Consider the following 18060-nt stretch of genomic DNA (forward strand, 5'->3'; position numbering starts at 1 on the left):
ATGGAAGACGTGCCGGTAGGATTGAGGAGGTCTTCGAAGTATTCGGCCCACCGACCCACAACGTCCCGAGTCGAGGTCAGAAGCACACCACCCTCACTATAAACAGTGTTGGTGCTGCACTGCTTTCCCCTCCTGAGACGCCGTATGGTGGACCAGAATCGCCTCGAAGCCGTACGGAAGTCTGATCCCGGCACGTGCGTCTGATTAAACATACAAACGCGACTTGGCACACCTGCGGCCGGCAGGAAGGAAGCAAAACCTGAGCTCCTTCAAAAGGAAACTGCGTCTTGACTTGAGCACGCAGACAAAAAGGCACCCAGAAGATTATTTTATTTAACTCCAAGTTTGTCGTGTTTCACCTGAGGCTTAGATCCGATAAGCAGATTAAACTTGATAGCCGAGACAGAAAAGTGTTAATAAAACAGAAAACTCAATCAGTAATATTTAGAAACTATTTAAAAATGGCTGCAGATACTTCAGGTCAGAACTTCAGGGAATAAACGGCTCACCTGAGGAAAAAAAACTAATTATTCTGAATATTATCATAAAGATGATTCACTTTAATATTAAAGCTACAAGTATTTATGCTGCAGATGCTTTCCACCTCCGTCCATTTTCTTTGCTTGTCACCGGCAGCGCAGGATGAGATTCGTGGCAGCCATCTTGCTAGGTGCTACTCCCATCGCTGTGTACTGTTTACATGTCGAAACCACTTATGTATATTTGTTTATAAATAAATCGTAATCCAACATTTTAAAAGATGTTGACCTACATTTGTAGAGCTGCAAGTTTTCGCTGCGACCACTTGAAGTGCTAACGTCCACAAGGATGTTTTGTGTGTATGAATAATTAAAATAATATTTTGTTTTTCTTGTTGGAGTACTGCACATACAGCTTAACTAGTCTGTTCTGTGGGGCTCATAAGACACAGAAACTGTTATTATCTGTTAATTCTCCTGTACTTTTGACTGTTTGATCGAAGTATTTGACTCATTTCGACCTGCCGGCAGCGTGTTAGGTTGGTGATCCGCAGCAGGAAGTAGTAACCGGCTTTGTGAAGCTGGTAACCCGGCGTTGAACCTGAAGTTACCCAACTAATCCCGCTTTGAGCGACACGGCCCAGATCAGAAATCTAAACCATCGCAGAAAACTCATGGACCTTCCAATTAAAAACATGTTGAATACACAGAGCAGCTACACTTTTTTTAGTGCAGACATTTTCAATAAAACGTTATACACGCAACGGTTTTTAACCCATTACTTTGCCCCACAATGAACGGGCTTGTAGGCCGAACAAAGGGACACGTAAGGAAAGAAATAAGCTCCCTCCCTGCCCTGCTAACACATACAATAATCCTGCTGTGAATCACTTCTTTGTCCAATTCAGGGTGACCACAAGCTGCTGCTTCAACAGGAGTTGCCTTGGCGATACCATGGCAGCTTTATAAAAAAAAAAAAACAGAAGCAGAAAAAGGAATGACAACAACTTAAAACTGCTTTTGTTTCAGCGCCTGTTCCTTTAAAACATTCGGGTCGGTCGAAACGCCGCCTCTTTCTGCCAGAAGAGACCCGGTACACAAACAGGGAAAAGCTGCGGCAAGATTTTTTTAAAAAAAGGCTCAGAGTTCAGCAACACCGCTGAGAATGACTCTCAGCTACTACCACAGCTCAGTATCTGTAAAACTGACTGAATTACACAAACTTCTGTGTTCGCTCAGATCGCTTTGCTGCTGTTGACTAAAATAGTCACTTAATTTTGGATCCCAGCACCTTTTATTAAAGTCCATCCAGTGGTTCAAGAGATATTTTGCTAACAACCTGACAGCACCAATCCTCGACTCTTCTGCATTAAAGGCGAAGAGACGTGTAGCTTTGCATCACAAAAGAATCATCGCCTCCCAATTCTTGTAACTCTGCGTGCCCCACTCCATTCAAAATGGACGATTTCGGTGCTCTAGCAGAGCTGGTTCGCCTGTATCAGCATTTACCTGACCCCTCTGTGAGAGAACAGCTCAAAACTCAGGGAAGGAGACCGCACCAACGAAAGCGTCAAGTATAAACGCCTCCACCGCTCGCTGTGGGCGGAGCCTTAATGCTGCGAGTGCCGCGGCTTTGTAGTTTACCAAAGTCGTACTAAAACATCATGACTTCTTACACATATAAGGTGCTCCAGATTATAAGACGCACTGTCATTTTTTGACAAAATTGAAGGCTTTTAAGTGCGCCTTATAGTCCGGAGAATACGGTACTTTAAACAGGAAGTAGAGGCTCCGCTTAATAAATGCGCAGCAGCAGAATTACAGCAGCGACACATGCCGTTAACTATCGCCACACAGCTGCAGCATGGCGAAACGCAGGAACAGATTCACGAAATGCGGAGAATTTAAATAATAAATTGCAACTAAAGTTCCTTGTCTTTAGGGCACAGGTTGCCTTGTGTTACAGATATAGCTTTCAGACCAAACTAAAATTAAATTACATCAAAATTAAAACCTTTAAACACAACTTTACCTCAACACCTGTGACCCGGTGTCAGAAACTTACAGAAATGAACCAGAACCGTGACGATTAAAGCCGGTGTTAAAGGAGAGAGCACGGCTGCTTAGAAGAAAAGATAAGCGTCGGGAGCATTAAAAGGACATAAAGAGCGGTCCTACTGCGCAGTAAATTAGGTAAAATTAGCAACCAGGTCCAACAGAACCGGACATTTCGGAAGCCCTAACAGGACGTTCTCCGATGCAGATAAAAACAGGAAGGAAGAAGTGAATCTGTAGGACGGTCCGAACAACTCAGCTCGAGAGTTTGATCAGAAATCAGAAACTTCCTACGACCCAAAACGAGTTGCGCGAGTTGGACAAACTGTGTGGTCATTTTGGTACATGACATCAATTTTGGACCCTTTCGAGGCGTCTGTAGCCGGGTGACGGTGTAGTTTCAGTCAGAACACACCCTGCAGGCGCGAAATAAGAACCCTGACCGGTACCGTGATGCGGCTGAGTGGGTTCTGGCAGGTGGCAAATTAAGATGCAAAGGCCTGCAGGCACAACAGCAATAAAAGAACAAAAAAAAACCAAATAGTTTCATCCCAAATAACAACTTTTACCTTTAAAAACAAAACAAAACTTTCTAAATTGAACACGTGGAGCAGAATAAGAACCGTATCAAACAAACTTTACTTGTTACAAACACCTAAACCTTCCATCATGCTTTAAGAAGACATTATTTCACAGTTTATTTGCTGTATTATAAAAAAAGGCCAAGCATTCCTCAAGGGGTTGCCTATCACCCGCCAGCTGTTTTTGTCAAAATCTCAGATTTATCTCAGAGTCCGACCGTCAGCTCCTGCCGTGTTAAAGTCGACCCGATTAGCTACAAAACTGACCGAGTTGAAGCCATTCTTATGTCTCAAAAACAAACAAACAGAATAAATAAACCCATCCAGCGGCTCATCAGATATTTCGCTAACAGACAGGTGTCGCTGACGCCGACGGTTAATACCACATATCTCTCATGAGGAGCGACTCCTCGGCTTCTACCGCGCCAACTTTTAGCTCAACATCTGTAGAGTTACAGCCATGTCTGTTTGGTTTGATTAGCTGCAGTGGCCATCTTGAACCGAGCTGACAGCAGAAGTTAACCCCGCCTCCGATGGTTACATCCCTGGAGCTTCAGTGAAAGACAGACGTCGCTGACGCCGACGGTTAACGCCAGAGATCTCTCACGAGGAGCAACTCCTTGGCTTCTACCACACCAACTTTTAGCTCAATATCTGCAAAGCTGACACTGTTTTCACAAAGGGGTGTGCTGCGACCTTGACCTTTGACCCCACAGGTTTAACTCCTAACCCATGAGGGGTCCAGCTGTGGACGCTGGAGGGGTTATCCGACAGTTAACGAATATCTGTTGGCGCTCAGCGACCACCAACTCATAGCCACGTCCATGTCTGTAAGGGTGGCCATCTTGGATCGAGCCTGACAGCAGAAGTTAACCAGCCGTAGCCTCGCCTCCGGTGGTTACTTCGCCAGAGTTTGGCTGAAAAACAAGTCGAGCTGCAGCGGGAAGCGTCGGCCATGCAGAGGGGAAAAAAAACGAGGGAACGTACCTTCATCTCTCCACGAGTCCTCTGGGCGACCAGCGCGAGGGATCGGAGGCTGAAAACAGAGGATGGAGAAGCTGTTAGGCACGAGCAACTTCAGTCTACCACAACAATACACGGGGATGTTATGATGACATCACTACTTCTTCTTCTTCTGCTGCTGCTGCTGGATGCCCTGGAAAAAAGGCTGGGCGGTTAGGGGAATAAAATAATAAAAACCTGGTGTCTGCACATGAAACAGCTTCATTTATTTATTTTTCACTGTCCATGTTTTACATCCTGATTTGTTTCTGGGGACAGAGATGGGCGTGCTTGCAGGCTGGTTCAGACCTTAAAAAGGAATTAAAATTAAAAATAAAAATGAGGTTTATGTAATGCGAGGTTATGCGAATAGAAAGAAGGGGGGGGGGGTAGGGGGGTCGACCTCAGCCGACGATGGAGACGGAAGCCCCGGGTCTCTGCGCCGAACATCCAGCGGGGGATGACGCCATTCGTGTCCGGCGGAGGGAGCCTCTCCGGTCCACCTGCCCGGGCAGAGGAGGCGGTTCGACCCGGCCTCGGCATCCGGGTAAAAAAAAACAAAAAAACAAAAATGGAGGTCCGGCTGAGAGCACAAGACCCGGGCAGGGGTGTCACGTCGAAATCCGTGTCGCAATCATAGCCAACTTGTTTATTTATTTATTTATTTATTTTAAAGTCACTTTTCCACGTATCCCTCTGCGTCCGACAAAGGAAACACAAAAAGAAAAACGGTTCGCAGCAAGGTCAGGCTCGACGACAGGACGACAAATCCTACCACCATTTATTTATCGTTTTGCTCTTTTTTATTCCAATGCATTGCAGCGAGTGTAACGATATTTATAATAATGGTAAAAAATAAGAATAAAAAAAGACGATCATGCGCCCCCGACGATTTACCGACCGAGCGAGCGATCCCCGGACCCGACGATCGTCGCCTCGTACCCCGCCTCCACCTCCCCGGGATTACCGCTCAGCTGCAGCCCGTTTTTAAACACAAAAATCCCGGTTAAACCCGGGATAACAACCCCGGGTCTACCCGAAACCCAGGACACCGTGAAAGCGATGCCACAAAAGAAAGCAGAAACGTCCGGGCGACGCGGTTGTTTTTTGGGTTTTTTTTGTTGTTGTTGTTTACCCGTTAGAAACTACACCGACCTCGGTCACTCGGTCGACCACACATCGTTAAAGACTCCCAGCTGCAAAAATAATTTAAAAATCACTTTTAACGTCCTTTAAAAAGAGAGGAGAAAGAGGAGGAGGGAGATCATGACAGGCGCTGCGCGACGACGAACAATCCGAGGATTCCTCCCTCACGGACTCCGGAGAACCGACAAAATAAAATAATAAAAAAAATAAAATAGCCAACCATTTTATTTTTTCGCCAAAGCCTCTTTAGAGGCATAACTTCGCTTCCAAGTTCCTCGCCGACCCCCTGGGGGGGGGGTTATTTGTACGTTTTCCAGTTCATTCATTCCTATAAAGTAACACATTAGTTAACAAGTTAGCATGCTAGCTTAAAAAAAAAAACGTTCAATATTAGCGATCGCTTCGGCGAACAAAAGCACACTTACCTCCGCTGTCAAGTTGAGAAACAATCCTGTTTTTCGACGGAAGGGTATCAGTAATCCATAGAAACATTTAGGTGAAAAAGACGAGCGGTTTAAACGTCCGTATTCGCCGCCTGGTTGGTGTAAGGATGCGGGCTGGTAAAAGTGGATTTTTCGCAGGGAGCTGCTGTTGTTGCTCCGCTCTGAAACCTAGCTCTTTTTTTGCAATCACCCCCCCTCCCGTCTCCGCTTCCCTGAGAATGATTGACAGGGACCGCGAAGGTCCCGCCCCCCAAGTTCGAGGAACGCGCTCTCCCTATTGGCGGAGTCGTTCGTGGGCGACACCGGATTGGCTGATAGGGACGAGCTATGTCAGGTTGTCACGAAAAACAACAACACAGGAAAAAAACTACAACTCCCATGTTTTTTGGATACATGTGCGTTTGATTTGTTTCACGAAGTGTCCCGAAGGTGATAGTGGCGTTGTAAAAAAGGAAGATACGAGTTCGCAGGGCAGTAACAGAAACATAATGGCAACGCACTCTGCACGAGAGCCCTCGCTCGGCTGCTTTGCGCATGCGCCTTAACATAGCTGAAGGTTATAAATGCAACTCATCGCCACTGAAAAGCTGTCTGTGTGCTGCGTGCTAAAAGGAGTGGTGTTAGCTTAGCTTAGCTTAGCGTAGCAGTCGAGCGAATCGGGCGGTATGTCTCGGACCTAAAATGATTTGAAAGTGTGGACACAGAAGTCGCATGCGCTGCCCATCCGGACCACCGTGGACTTGGGCGTCTCTGTTTGGGGGAAAAAGGAAAAAAGAAATGCTCAACGCTGATATAATTGAGCCTTTATGTTAGCCCGCATAGGCTAAGTGATTAGCATAGCGGCTAACCGGAAATCAGGACGCACGGCAGCTAAGGTGGGTGTGGCTAACATCACTGTCACAGCTGTCAACATTTTATTTCATGATAAAAAAGAAATAAATTCGAATGACTTTTTATGAATTTTATTTTATACTGTTACCGAGGAATTAAATGACATTTTAAACTCGTCCCTGACCTGTTTAATTATATTACAGGTTTGTTTTGAACCTCATTCATTGCAGCAACCATTATAAAAGTGAGTTTAAGCTACTTAAAATAGGATACCTGCTTACAGAGAGGTGTCATGTGTCTGTGGGCGTAGTAAAATAAGTTTGCAGCTCTTAAAACATGCAGTAGTTGGGTTGTAAAGGATCAGTAATCCCTCCCCGGTGCTGTTTTATATGTTTCACATGTTCTGCATTTCCTCTCCATTACTTCTTGCCTCAGTTATGCAGCGATTGAAAGAAGTCACTCGCAAGAAGCAATGTTGTCACCTGATCGTCAGCGTCACAGACGGGCTTTTATTTAACCCGTCGTGTCGTTCACAAAGCCGGAGTCGAGACTCAACACTCAACTCGCAGAAATCAAATTTAAAATGTTTGCCAATAATTGATCCAAGAGACAAAAAGGATAGTTACATGAGGACAGAAGTGGGTCACTTGTTACGTTTGGAAACCAATCCCCTGGAAAATGGTAAATTTAAACCCATCAAATTCTAGTTTAGTCCAACTTGACAGCTTCTGTCGCCTTTATGGAACTGTTTTCGATCAAACAAAGCCAATATTTTTGCGAATATTTCAGGATGAGGAACTACTAAACGTCGAGTTGTGATTATTTTTCCAATTTTCCATCTCAGAAGCTTCAAAATGATCTGTAGTTTGTTGAAATCTGGTGATTTATCACCTGGAAAGAATGAAAAAATGAAATTAAAAGGATTATTTCTGAACACATGCCTGTTAAATTTTGATTTAAAGGCAGATTAAGAAGATTATTTGTTTTTTTACCAACTGGGATTACAATTAAAAGTTCATTTAAAGCAAATTAAACTGATTAGTTTCGATTCCAGAGTCGAGTTGAGTAAACTCGAAGCATGGATGGCGCCTCTGAAGCCGCCTCGGACCGAATCCTGCTGGAGCCGTACAGGTACCTGTTGCAGCTGCCAGGTGAGTCCTTTCTTCCTCGCCCACGCCGTTCGTTACGTTAAGCTGCATCGGGACAGATCCCGAGGAAAAAAGAAGTGCTGCTCAGTTCGTGACGTTCAGGGAGAAACAAGCCTCCGGTTTTTACCCTCATTCAGCACTTTCAGCCGCATTAAAAAATAATTACCTGACTTTTGAAGAAAGCTACGTCTCTTAAAAAAATGCTAATCGGGCTCATTCGTAATCCTGATGAGCCGAAAATATGCCCCCTCCTCTTCTCCCAGTCTTTTTTGTCCTCGGCGGGTTTAAAGGCAGAACTGAAGCAGTTCAGAAGTTCACAAGGTTTTCAAGTTCAGCCTAAAAATGAGACTTTTTACGAAACGATAACTTTAAAGCCGTGATGGCTGTCAGGGTTTTGGAGTTTCATGCATCTGACGCAGTTTCTACACCTTTAAGTGATTGTTTGGAGACGTTTTTAAATAGCTGCTTAGATTTAATTCGGCTTTCGGGATATTTTGTGTCCCTGTGATGGACCCGTGACCCGTCCAGGGAGTTCTGGGTCTGCCCTGAGGTCTCCTCCCAGTTGGACATGCCTGAAAAACCTCCAAAGGGAGGCGTCCTGACCAGAACAGAACCACCTCAGCTGACTCCTGTCGACGAGGAGGAGCAGCGGCTCAACTCCGAGCTTTCCCCACCCAGCCGTCCTACGGGAGGAAGCACATTCGACTCGACTCGTTCTTCACCAAAAACCGATTGAAGCGGCGCCCGCTCCGTCCGGCCAGCACTCAGGAACTGGACTCCCAGATTCCCGAGGCAGAGACTCACCCCTGACCTGGAGTTCACTTATTTAAAAGTTTAAAAACATTTAAATAAGTGGAAGTTAAAATATGATTTGAACAAGTCTGGAAGTTGATTTCTGCTGTGATGCCAACAAATATGAAGCGGGACGACCTGTTTTTTTATTTGTTTGTTTTTTTTAAGATGAACTGTTTAAGTGTTTTAAAGTAAACAATGGAAACATCGTTTAAAGCAGCGTTTCGCTCTCCCCTGCAGGAAAACAAGTCAGGACAAAACTCTCCCAGGCTTTTAACCACTGGCTCAACGTTCCCGAGGACAAACTGCAGGTGAGTTTATTTCCGTTTCAAGCCTCTTTTCAACGAGTAGTTTGGTTGAATATTTACCGTCAGAGACGCTGTTCTCGTTCAGAACTGGCGTCCGTGTTTTGTTAAGCTCCTTCATTATTCATATGGGTGTTTAAAGGAAGAGCTGAAAGCGAGCGCGGCGGAGTCGGATGTCGGCGAACCGGCGTGGGTTTGGCTCGGCTCCTGACCTCGTTTACGTCACATGGAGTTGGTCGTGTTTGTTTTTAAATCTGGGCTTCGGTGGCTTGAAGGCACCAGCCGTCGGCTCGTTGTTGCGGCTTTTATTTTCAGTGCAGCTCTGGTGATGAGTTGATGCATCAAACGGCGCCGAGCTGGGTCGGATCTCCGGATCACGGTTCTGTTTGTTTATCTTCTGAACGCCACAGGAACGCATTTAATAAACTCTGCTGAAAAAAGGACGAAAGTTTTAATTAGGGACTAATTAATGCGCTGAACTTCCTGCCAGGACCAAATAATCAAACACGCCACGGTTCTGCTCCCTTTTAGCTGGCATTCTGCTCCTTTAGCTGGCATTCTGCTCCCTTTAGCTAGCATTCTGCTCCCTTTAGCTGGCGTTCTGCTCATTTTAGCTGGGGTAAAAGCAGCAGATTTACCCTTTTTAAGATGAGCAAAACAGCAGCTGAAAAAACAAAATTACTACAGTGATAGCCAAGACTCTGAAAACAACAGCTAAAAGCTGAAAATCAGCTAAACATCTAAAATTATTAAAACAGCTAAAAACTAAAAATGAAGCAAATATGTTGAAGATTTCAAGGAGGAAAAAATTAAATATCCTAAAAAGTATAAAAGTAACTCTGCTTCCACCACGCTGAACTTCAGCTCAGAATCTGAGGTCTTTTTTGCACTTAGCTGTGGCGGCCATCTTGAATTGGACTGGCTCCAAGCGTTGATCGGTCTGAGATTTCCCTGAAGCCTGAAATCTCCACCGAGGGAACGGAAGAACCCGACCCAAGAAGAACTTTATGAAATGGTTCAGGTTCTAAACTCTGTTCGTCCTCTTTGGGGCAGACGGTGTTTAACACTTTCTGTGACACGTTTGTTAAAAACACCACAAGTTATTTTCCTACAGGAAACAGAGCAGATCAATCAGCTTTGTACCGAAAACGAAGCACTTGTGGAGCTCTGAAGGCAAAGATGTGAAGACACGGCGCCCTCTGCTGTAAACAAGCTGTAATGCATGATTCAGACTAGTTATTCAGAACCCGTTTCTTTGGATGGTTGAAGCGTTCGGAGGCTTTTATCGCCGCCAGCCGAGAGGTGGACGAGTTTTTGAGATAAACCTCCGGATGAGAGGAAATCATTGGATTCATAACCTCAGGGCAGATTTTAAAGAAACCAAAGGATGTGTTTCAGTCTGACTTCCTTCTAATCGACACTAAAATGTGTCGTTAACCATGTTGGGCCTTCTGTGGCAGAATCCAACCCATCATGTCGGTTATTTTTGTCCGTTCAGGTGATCATCGAGGTGACTGAGATGCTGCACAACGCCAGCCTGCTGATCGACGACATCGAGGACAACTCCAAGCTGCGCCGGGGCTTCCCCGTGGCGCACAGCATCTACGGCGTCCCCTCAGTCATCAACTCCGCCAACTACGTCTACTTCCTGGGGCTGGAGAAGGTGCTGGTGCTGGAGCACCCCGAGGCCGTGCGCGTCTTCAGCCGCCAGCTGCTGGAGCTGCACCGCGGCCAGGGCTTGGACATCTACTGGAGGGACACCTACACCTGTCCCACGGAGGAGGAGTACCGCAGCATGGTGCTGAAGAAGACCGGCGGGCTCTTCGGCCTGGCCGTGGGCCTCATGCAGCTCTTCTCCGACTGGAAGCAGGACCTCAAGCCCCTCCTGGACACGCTGGGCCTCTTCTTCCAGATCCGCGACGACTACGCCAACCTGAGCTCCCGCGAGTACAGCGAGAACAAGAGCTACTGCGAAGACTTGACCGAGGGCAAGTTCTCCTTCCCGACAATCCACGCCATATGGTCTCGTCCGGACAGCACCCAGGTGCAGAACATCCTGCGGCAGCGCACCGAGAACATGGACATCAAACGCTACTGCGTGGAGTACCTGGAGAAGGTGGGCTCGTTCGCCTACACCCGCCAGACCCTGCGGGATCTGGAGGCCGAGTCTTACCAGCTCATCCGCAAGTTTGGTGGGAACCCTCAGCTGGAGAGCCTGGTCAAGCATCTCAGCCAGATGCACCACGAAGCCGAAGCTGCAGCAGAGTCCAGGGAGGAGGCTCGCTCCAGCCAGAACCTCTGAGCTCCCGCTGCTCCATCACCCGAGTCGTGATCACTGAACGATCCTGAGCTCCTCCCGGCGCGGTGCACTCAGGAGCCCTCGCATTCAGCAGCTGAGAGATGTCTTAAAGTGTTGCTTAAATGTCGCACGGGGCCGATTCTTGCTCCTGAAGAGTGTCGGTGCTTCCAGGGGGTGGGGGAGGAGAAATGAGACCGTGGAAATTCAAACACTTTAGGATTTTTGAAAATTAAAACCAAAACAACCTTAAAAGCCTTCTGTTTGCTGTGCTCTTCTTTACAGACGGGTAAATCTGTTGGCGTCTTTACACAAAAACTAAAATAAAGCACTACCGATGTGATCGAAGCCAAAAAGCTCCATTTTATGTCTCATCTGTACCGGAAACGTCTGTGAATTCTCAACTTTTGTGTTGTTTTGCTCCTTTTTGACCTGGGGTTGCATTTCCTCTTGCGTCCACTTTCTAAGAGGTTGGCTACAGCTCCGAGAACCTTCTACTTTTTAATAATAATGTCAGCTGTGATCAGAGGAACGTGGCGCTGCTTGGAGATGTTTTAGTCTTTAAAGCTGAACTGATATTAAATTTAAAAAAAACTGAAATTTCATGGATGTTATTTAGTCAAACGCATCCACACAACATTCAAAAGACCCGTTTTTCTGTCCTACAACTTAAATAAACAGTTTTTAGGCAATAATTTCTGAAGTGGCTGGTCTGTGCCATGGCCGGCCAACGCCGCTGCTGTCCGGTTGTTTCCTGGTGGAAACATGAAGAAACGCTGGAAAACTTGGCGGGAGTCACGGATCTACAACCAGACCAGTATGAACCTGAACCGACAGCTGAATCTCCAGAATCAGATGATCACCAGGACCGTCATGGCCACCAAAACGACGCGCATAACGACCAAGTTGGGAACGTGGAACGATGAGAACCGATTACCTCCAGATCAATGTCATGACGTCATTACACAACACTAAAACTCAACATAAAGACGGCAGGAGAGAGCTAACGATGCTAACTCGGTGCTAAGTGAATGCTAACCGGATGCTAACTCGTAAACAACGTGAGCGCCTCAGATTAGCGTTTATAAACTCACTTCAGAGTTAACCAATCAGCAGCACCTTCAGATTATCAGACATGGATTGTTTCTATTTTTTCCTCTGAATCAAACTGATCTCAGGCTGTCGGCCTGGAAGCAGCTCAGACCTTTAATGACAGCGCACGCTCACTTCCTGTTTGAAGGAACACTGTTTCTCCTCTCCTCTGTGGAGATGCCCTCCACATTTGACTTTCTTTTAAAATTAAAAAATGGGTAGAAAAGGTCCTGTTTTGTTGTCGTGAAGCTGCAGTAACGAGGGTCGGAGCGGCGCTTCTCTTTGAAGTGATCCGAACCAGAGTTCTGATAGGAATTCCCACATTGGCCGGTTCGAACGATTAATTCCAACGGTTTGAAAACTCTTATTTCTGTTGGTCTGGAGTGACTTAAAAGGGGAATCCCCCGAGCTTCACATTGATGCCAGGAAATTATATGAAGGGATTTCCAGAAGCTCCAGCAGCCTTCAGAGAAAACGTTGATCGTCTCGGGGAAGCCTGAAGGACCGGGCTCCTCCTGCTGAAGGGAAAATGTAACGCAAACACGTTTCAGAACTGATAAACGGCTGAAAACGACGGCTTAAGTTCACGGCAGAAATTGGCGCCTCTCGCAGCTTCCATTTCTCTCTCGGTTGACCGGATTGATTTTGTGTCATCTGTATGAAAAGCGACGTGACTCTTCCTCTGCAAGCTTCAGGTTCTTCATCGGATTTGTTGCTTGGCAGCACTAAAATGGTCATTTCACAAGAGAAACAACGTTAAAAACAGGCTGGAAAAAAAGAGGTTGGCGCGGCGTTTGTTTTGACTTATTTTTTCTCTTTCTGTGATTCTGCTGAACCAAGGCTTCGCGTGTTTTTAAATTCATGAGCTGGTGCCTCTTTTCAGGTGCACTTTGCAGACATTTACACCTCCAAACCAGCAGAACAACAGCTGTCCTTCAGTCGAGGACTGCAGAGCTGCTGCAGGACATTTTATTCCAGAAAAACTAAAAACACGCAGCGACGGCAGGAAGGCTTTTACTCTGACTTCAACAGATCCGCAGTAAAAACAGAGCACCAAATAAAATCTGTCATTTAAAGGTTTACAGCTTCGTACAGGTGTGCGTTAACACGACGCCAAGACGGAAAGACATCAGCAATGAGCTGAGAGGAGCATCAATCTGGGAAAGGTCAAAGGTCGTTTCCAAACTATTTGGACTCACCGGAGAGAAACATTTGGGAACGGCTGCCGATCTTCCCAGGAGTGGCAGCAGGTCAGACCGTGTAATGCCCCATCTGAGACCCAGTTAGCAGGTGAAAGGTCAAAGGTCATGACAGAGAGAAAAGACAGGGAGGACTTGCTCAGAGGAGAAAACTTCTCTTCACTCCTGGAATGATGTAGAGACGGTTACCCATAATGCAAAGCACTTATTAGCACAAATACATCACTGCTAGCTGCTTTTAGCTTCTAGCCACAATTTTAGCTTTCAGCTAGTGCTTCACAACATTTAGCAAAGACTGAGCTAATGTTTGGCTACTTTTAGCTTTAAGCTAACATTTAGCTAATTTTAGCTTTTAGTAAGTTTTCTTCAACGTCTGGCTCTTAGCTAGCATATTGCTTCTATTAGCTTTGAGCTAGTGTTTTTCAGGGTTTAGTATTTTGTAACGTTTAGCTACTATTTTGCTGTTTTTAGCTTTGAACTAGAATTTTCCTACTTTAAAGTTTAAGCTAGTGTATTACTTAGCTTTTAGCCAGTCTTTTGTAATACTTAGCTAGCATTTTGCTATATTTAGCTTTGAGCTAGTATTTTGCTGCTTTTGGCTTTTAGCTAGCATATTGCTTCTATTAGCTTTGAGCTACCATTTTCTTTCTTTAGGGCTTTAAGCTAGGGTATTAGCTTGTAGCCAGTGTTTTGCAAAGTTTAGCTAGTGTTTTGTAATGTTTAGCTAGCATTTTGCTTTGTTTAGAACTAGCATTTTGCTGCTTTTGTCTTTAAGCTAGCATATTGTTTCTATTAGCCTTTATGTAGCATTTTGCAATGTTTAGCTAGCATTTTGCTACGTTTGGGTCGTAGCTAGCATGTAGCTTCTGTTAGCTTTAAGGCATCGGATTCAGCTTCTTCAGCTGCTGTTCAGCGTTCAGCCGAAGTGAAAGAAGCTCCTGTTTCTCAGGACGGTGCTTGTCCAACAATAAGTTTCCGTTGAAATTAATTTTTCATTTTTAGCCAAAGCTTTATAACTTTAGCCACTGCTTGAAACCCGTTGGGAACCATTTTCAGCTGATTTAGGAGCTAAAAGGCCTGGGTTAGCGCCAACTTGTGTCAGTGAGTTTCGGCGGGTTGTGGAGAAAAACTGACTCTAAATGTCAGCAAACGGTTAGAATATTCAGATGTTCCCAGAACAACGCACGTCCTCATGAATAATTCTGTCTTTGGGAAAAACCTTGCCGCGTCTTCGCGTCCCGTCGGGGTTTGGGAGGAACAACGAACGCGCCGCCGCTGCAGCTTCGAACGGCGGCGAGAGGAGCGTCCGGAGGTTTTACAGCAGGGATGCAAAAAAAAGAACCGTCCAGGTCCAGATGTCCAAACGGAGCTCAGGCAGGGACGGGTTGGACAAAACGTGGGCTTTTCGAGAGGATTTATATTCACGGGGAACAGGGAAGTTTTCTCTAGGGTTTTATGTAACACAAGACGAAAAAGAACCGGGTTCTAAAATTATTCAGGAGAACAAAAACACTCCAGATTCCAGCGGGTCGTTATTTATTCGACAAAAAGACAAAACAGAAAAGTTGTGCAGGTCCAGCCCCTGACCCAGCAGGTTGTAGAACCTCACCAGTTGTGTCCTGTTTGTCTCTCTCATGGTTGTAGAGGAGTTCTGGCCCACTCTTCTTTCCAACGTTGCCTCAGTTTATTGGTTTCTGCTCAGGTTGAAGTTCTGGACTCTGACTGGACCGTTCTGTTGTAGATTAGCTGCTGTGTTTGGGATCATTGTCCTGTTTGGTCGGACAGATGGCCTCACATCTGACTCCAGAATCAGCCCAAACCATCAGCCCTCCACCACCGTGCTGACAGCTGGGAGGAGCTGTTTGCTGCAGTGCATTCTGGGTAAACATCTGGCCCAGAAGTCTTGTGGCTTCTTTAAGTCATGCTGCCATCTTGTTTTTTCCTGTAGCCCTTCCAAACAAGCCGTACTTGCTCAGTGTTTTTCTTGTTATGACCTTTGACCTTTAACCTGCTAACTGAGGCCTGTAGACTCTGAGATGGAGCTCATTTATCTGAGCGCTGCACAGTCCGACCTTCGGGGTGAATTTGCTGGGATGTCCGCTTCTGGGAAGACTGTCAGCTGTCTAAAGATCTCTGTGAATGGAGGTGACCTTTGACCCTTCCCAGACCAACAGGAAGTCTGGGAAAGGTTGTGGCGTACAGGTGGGTTAATCCGTGGCTCCCGGCTAGGATCCAATGGAAGCAGCAAGGATTTAATAAAGAACGTGTTTCCGTTCCTTTGAGGTTCGTCTTTTAGGACCTGCTGAAGACCAGGTGAGGTTGAAAACGACCTGAAAGGTGGACCCTAACATCAGCGCGGCGTTCGTTCGGCTGACATGATGACATTTCGTTCGAACGACCGAGTGGTTTCTAAGAATCGGAGCGATGAGCTCATTCCCCGTCCTCCACAGACACAGGCCGCCGGTTCCGGTTCAGTAATGGCTGAGCTAATTATCCTCCACAAACCTTATCAGAGTAAATCTGCCGTGCTGCTGCAGCGCCGGGTCAAGTGGGCTTATGAGGCTCCGTGAGTCACTCTGAGCCTCCGCCACCTCATCACAGGATGATCTGCTGCTGCAGATTTTGTCCTGTTTGAGTCAAAACGTTCGGCTCGATCAGGAGCCGGCTGCTGGGACTTCTGGTTTTTATAACTTCTATACTTTTCAAAAATATTTACATTTATTTACAAATAATTTCCCCATAGAAACACACGGAAGATCACCTCAATTCCTTCAAAAATTTAACTCTCTTTGAAATCTGCTTCAGTTACTGGCTGTTTTTGTCTTCTTATGCTACTTTAAGCTTTTAGCTAGCCTCTAGCTACCATAAATGTTGCTACTTTTAGCTTAAAGCTTTTAGCTTTTTAGCTAGCCTATTTCTGCTTTTAGCTACCCTTTTACTACTTTGTTTGTAGCTAGCCTATTGGCACTTTTAGCTTAATGCTACACTTTTGATACCTTTAGCTTCTTGGTTGCCATTTGCTGCTTTTAGCTTTTAGCTAGTCGGTTGCTACTTTTAGCTACCTTTTTCCTACTCTGCTTGTAGCTAACCTATTAACACTTTTAGCCTCTTGCTACCCTTTTGATACCTTTAGCTTCCTGGTAGCCTCTTGGTGCTTTTAGCTAAACTCTAGATACTTTTGCTTTAACCCACTGTTCTGCTATGTTTAGCTTGCCTTCTAATGCTTTCAATGTTTTGCTACTTTTAGCTTTTAGCCAGCATTCGGCTTCTTTCAGCTGTATCAACTCAGTTTCGGCTTCTTTCGGCGCTCTGTCAGACGGCCGAGCTTTCACGGAGCGGGTCGTGGAACTGATCCGCCGCGTGGCGCCCCTCACAGCTGCGTTCTGTGACTGCCAGCCGAACCCCCGCCCCTTCAGCTGATAACGCTGTAGCTGCTATGGAAATGAGACTGAGGGCTGTGGGTTTGAGACGAGCGTGTCGCCCCATTAAGGCCCGGCTGCGTGTCTAATAATACAGCCTTGGATCCTGTGAATCAGAATCAGACAGAAATGCTGCTTTTTCTTTCGGATGCAGGGCGTCATGAATAAATGATTTCCTCCTAGATTTAATGCTCGCAGAGGAGGAAGAGGAGGAAGAGGAGGCCGCTGGAGAAGAGCGGGCTGATTGACAGCTGTGTGTAACGGTCTGAGAGGAAAATCTGGGCTCGTCTGAAAGCGTATGCAGATGTGCGGCACTCAGCGGACTCTGAGCCTCTTTCCCTGGTAATCAGGGAAGGCGGATCTGAAACGCCGTCAAAAAGAACAAATTTACTCCGAACGTTCAACGTTTTTAAGGCCGGAGTTTTAAACAAAGACCTCGAACGACGAGTCGGACCCGGAGAACGTGTCGAAAACGACAACACTGAATGTAGTTCTAGTTATGTGGCGGCCATCTTGTGTTGTGTTGACTCCAAAAGTTAACCAGTCGTATGACCCCAAATCTGAAAAACGTTGAGGGAAACAATAAGATAATTTGAGCTTTGCTGCTCCAAGAAGCATCTCTTCTTCTTTTCCCATCAGTCTGTGAACATCTGGACCTGAGGTTGTCCCATTCTGTCTGTTCAACAGTCCTGGATGGGAGCAGATGTTGTTCTAAAACCTGGAGATCCTTTCCAGAGGCACTAATGCACCCCCATACCATCAGAGAGGCAGGCTGACCTCAGAACAGTTCTCCTCTTTGGTCCAGAGGAGACATATCTGTTCACATCTGGCTTCTTCTTTGCCTGATAGAGCTTTAAGCAGCATCTGTGGACGGCACAGTGAACTGTGTTTACAGACAGTGTTTCTGAGCAGAACCAGAACCAGAACCCTTGTTTTGGTTACAGAAATCTGTTGACTCTCAGCTACTACCACGCCAGATTTCAGCTCAATATCTGTTAAAATGACTGAGCTGCGGCCATTTTTCTGCTTTCCAAGGTCGAATAGCTATGGGGCCCATTTTGAAATGGATTAACTCCAAAAAATAACTCCGTAGTTTCATTAACCCTTTTAGCACCATAATAATAATGGTCTTTCTTGTCTATTTTTGTCAATAATTGTGTCAAAAAACACCTATTGTGTAAAAACACCTGCACCGCGGCGTCACTGGTGATCCCCGTGGTTTTAAAAGGGTTAAAATCCATCCACTGGTTCCTGAGATATTTTGCTAACAGC

General features: G+C 45.9%; 2 protein-coding genes across 3 annotated transcripts in view; one reads left to right on the forward strand and one right to left on the reverse strand.

Annotated features, from left to right (window-relative positions):
• The window catches only part of arid4b (AT-rich interaction domain 4B), a 37242-nt gene extending 31377 nt beyond the window's left edge, over positions 1 to 5865 (reverse strand). Inside the window, exons 1-2 of one of the 2 annotated variants that reach the window (XM_037973699.1) lie at positions 5689 to 5865; positions 4103 to 4151 (exon numbers count right to left, since the gene is read on the reverse strand). In XM_037973699.1, coding sequence (XP_037829627.1) covers positions 4103 to 4108 — 6 coding nt within the window. In that variant the 5' untranslated portion in view covers positions 4109 to 4151; positions 5689 to 5865. The remainder of the gene's footprint in view (positions 1 to 4102; positions 4152 to 5688) is intronic. The other variant, XM_037973700.1, reaches the window with a different exon arrangement.
• Positions 5866 to 5899: 34 nt separating this feature from the next.
• Positions 5900 to 11421, forward strand: ggps1 (geranylgeranyl diphosphate synthase 1). Its single transcript, XM_017424259.3, has 4 exons — positions 5900 to 6581; positions 7592 to 7688; positions 8718 to 8788; positions 10281 to 11421. Exons 2-4 carry the CDS (start codon positions 7616 to 7618, stop codon positions 11082 to 11084), a joined length of 948 nt encoding a protein of 315 aa, XP_017279748.1. The 5' UTR covers positions 5900 to 6581; positions 7592 to 7615; the 3' UTR covers positions 11085 to 11421.
• The last annotated feature ends 6639 nt before the right edge of the window (positions 11422 to 18060 follow it).

Source organism: Kryptolebias marmoratus, linkage group LG22 (assembly GCF_001649575.2).
Source record: "Kryptolebias marmoratus isolate JLee-2015 linkage group LG22, ASM164957v2, whole genome shotgun sequence".
Classification (NCBI taxonomy): Eukaryota; Metazoa; Chordata; class Actinopteri; order Cyprinodontiformes; family Rivulidae; genus Kryptolebias; species Kryptolebias marmoratus.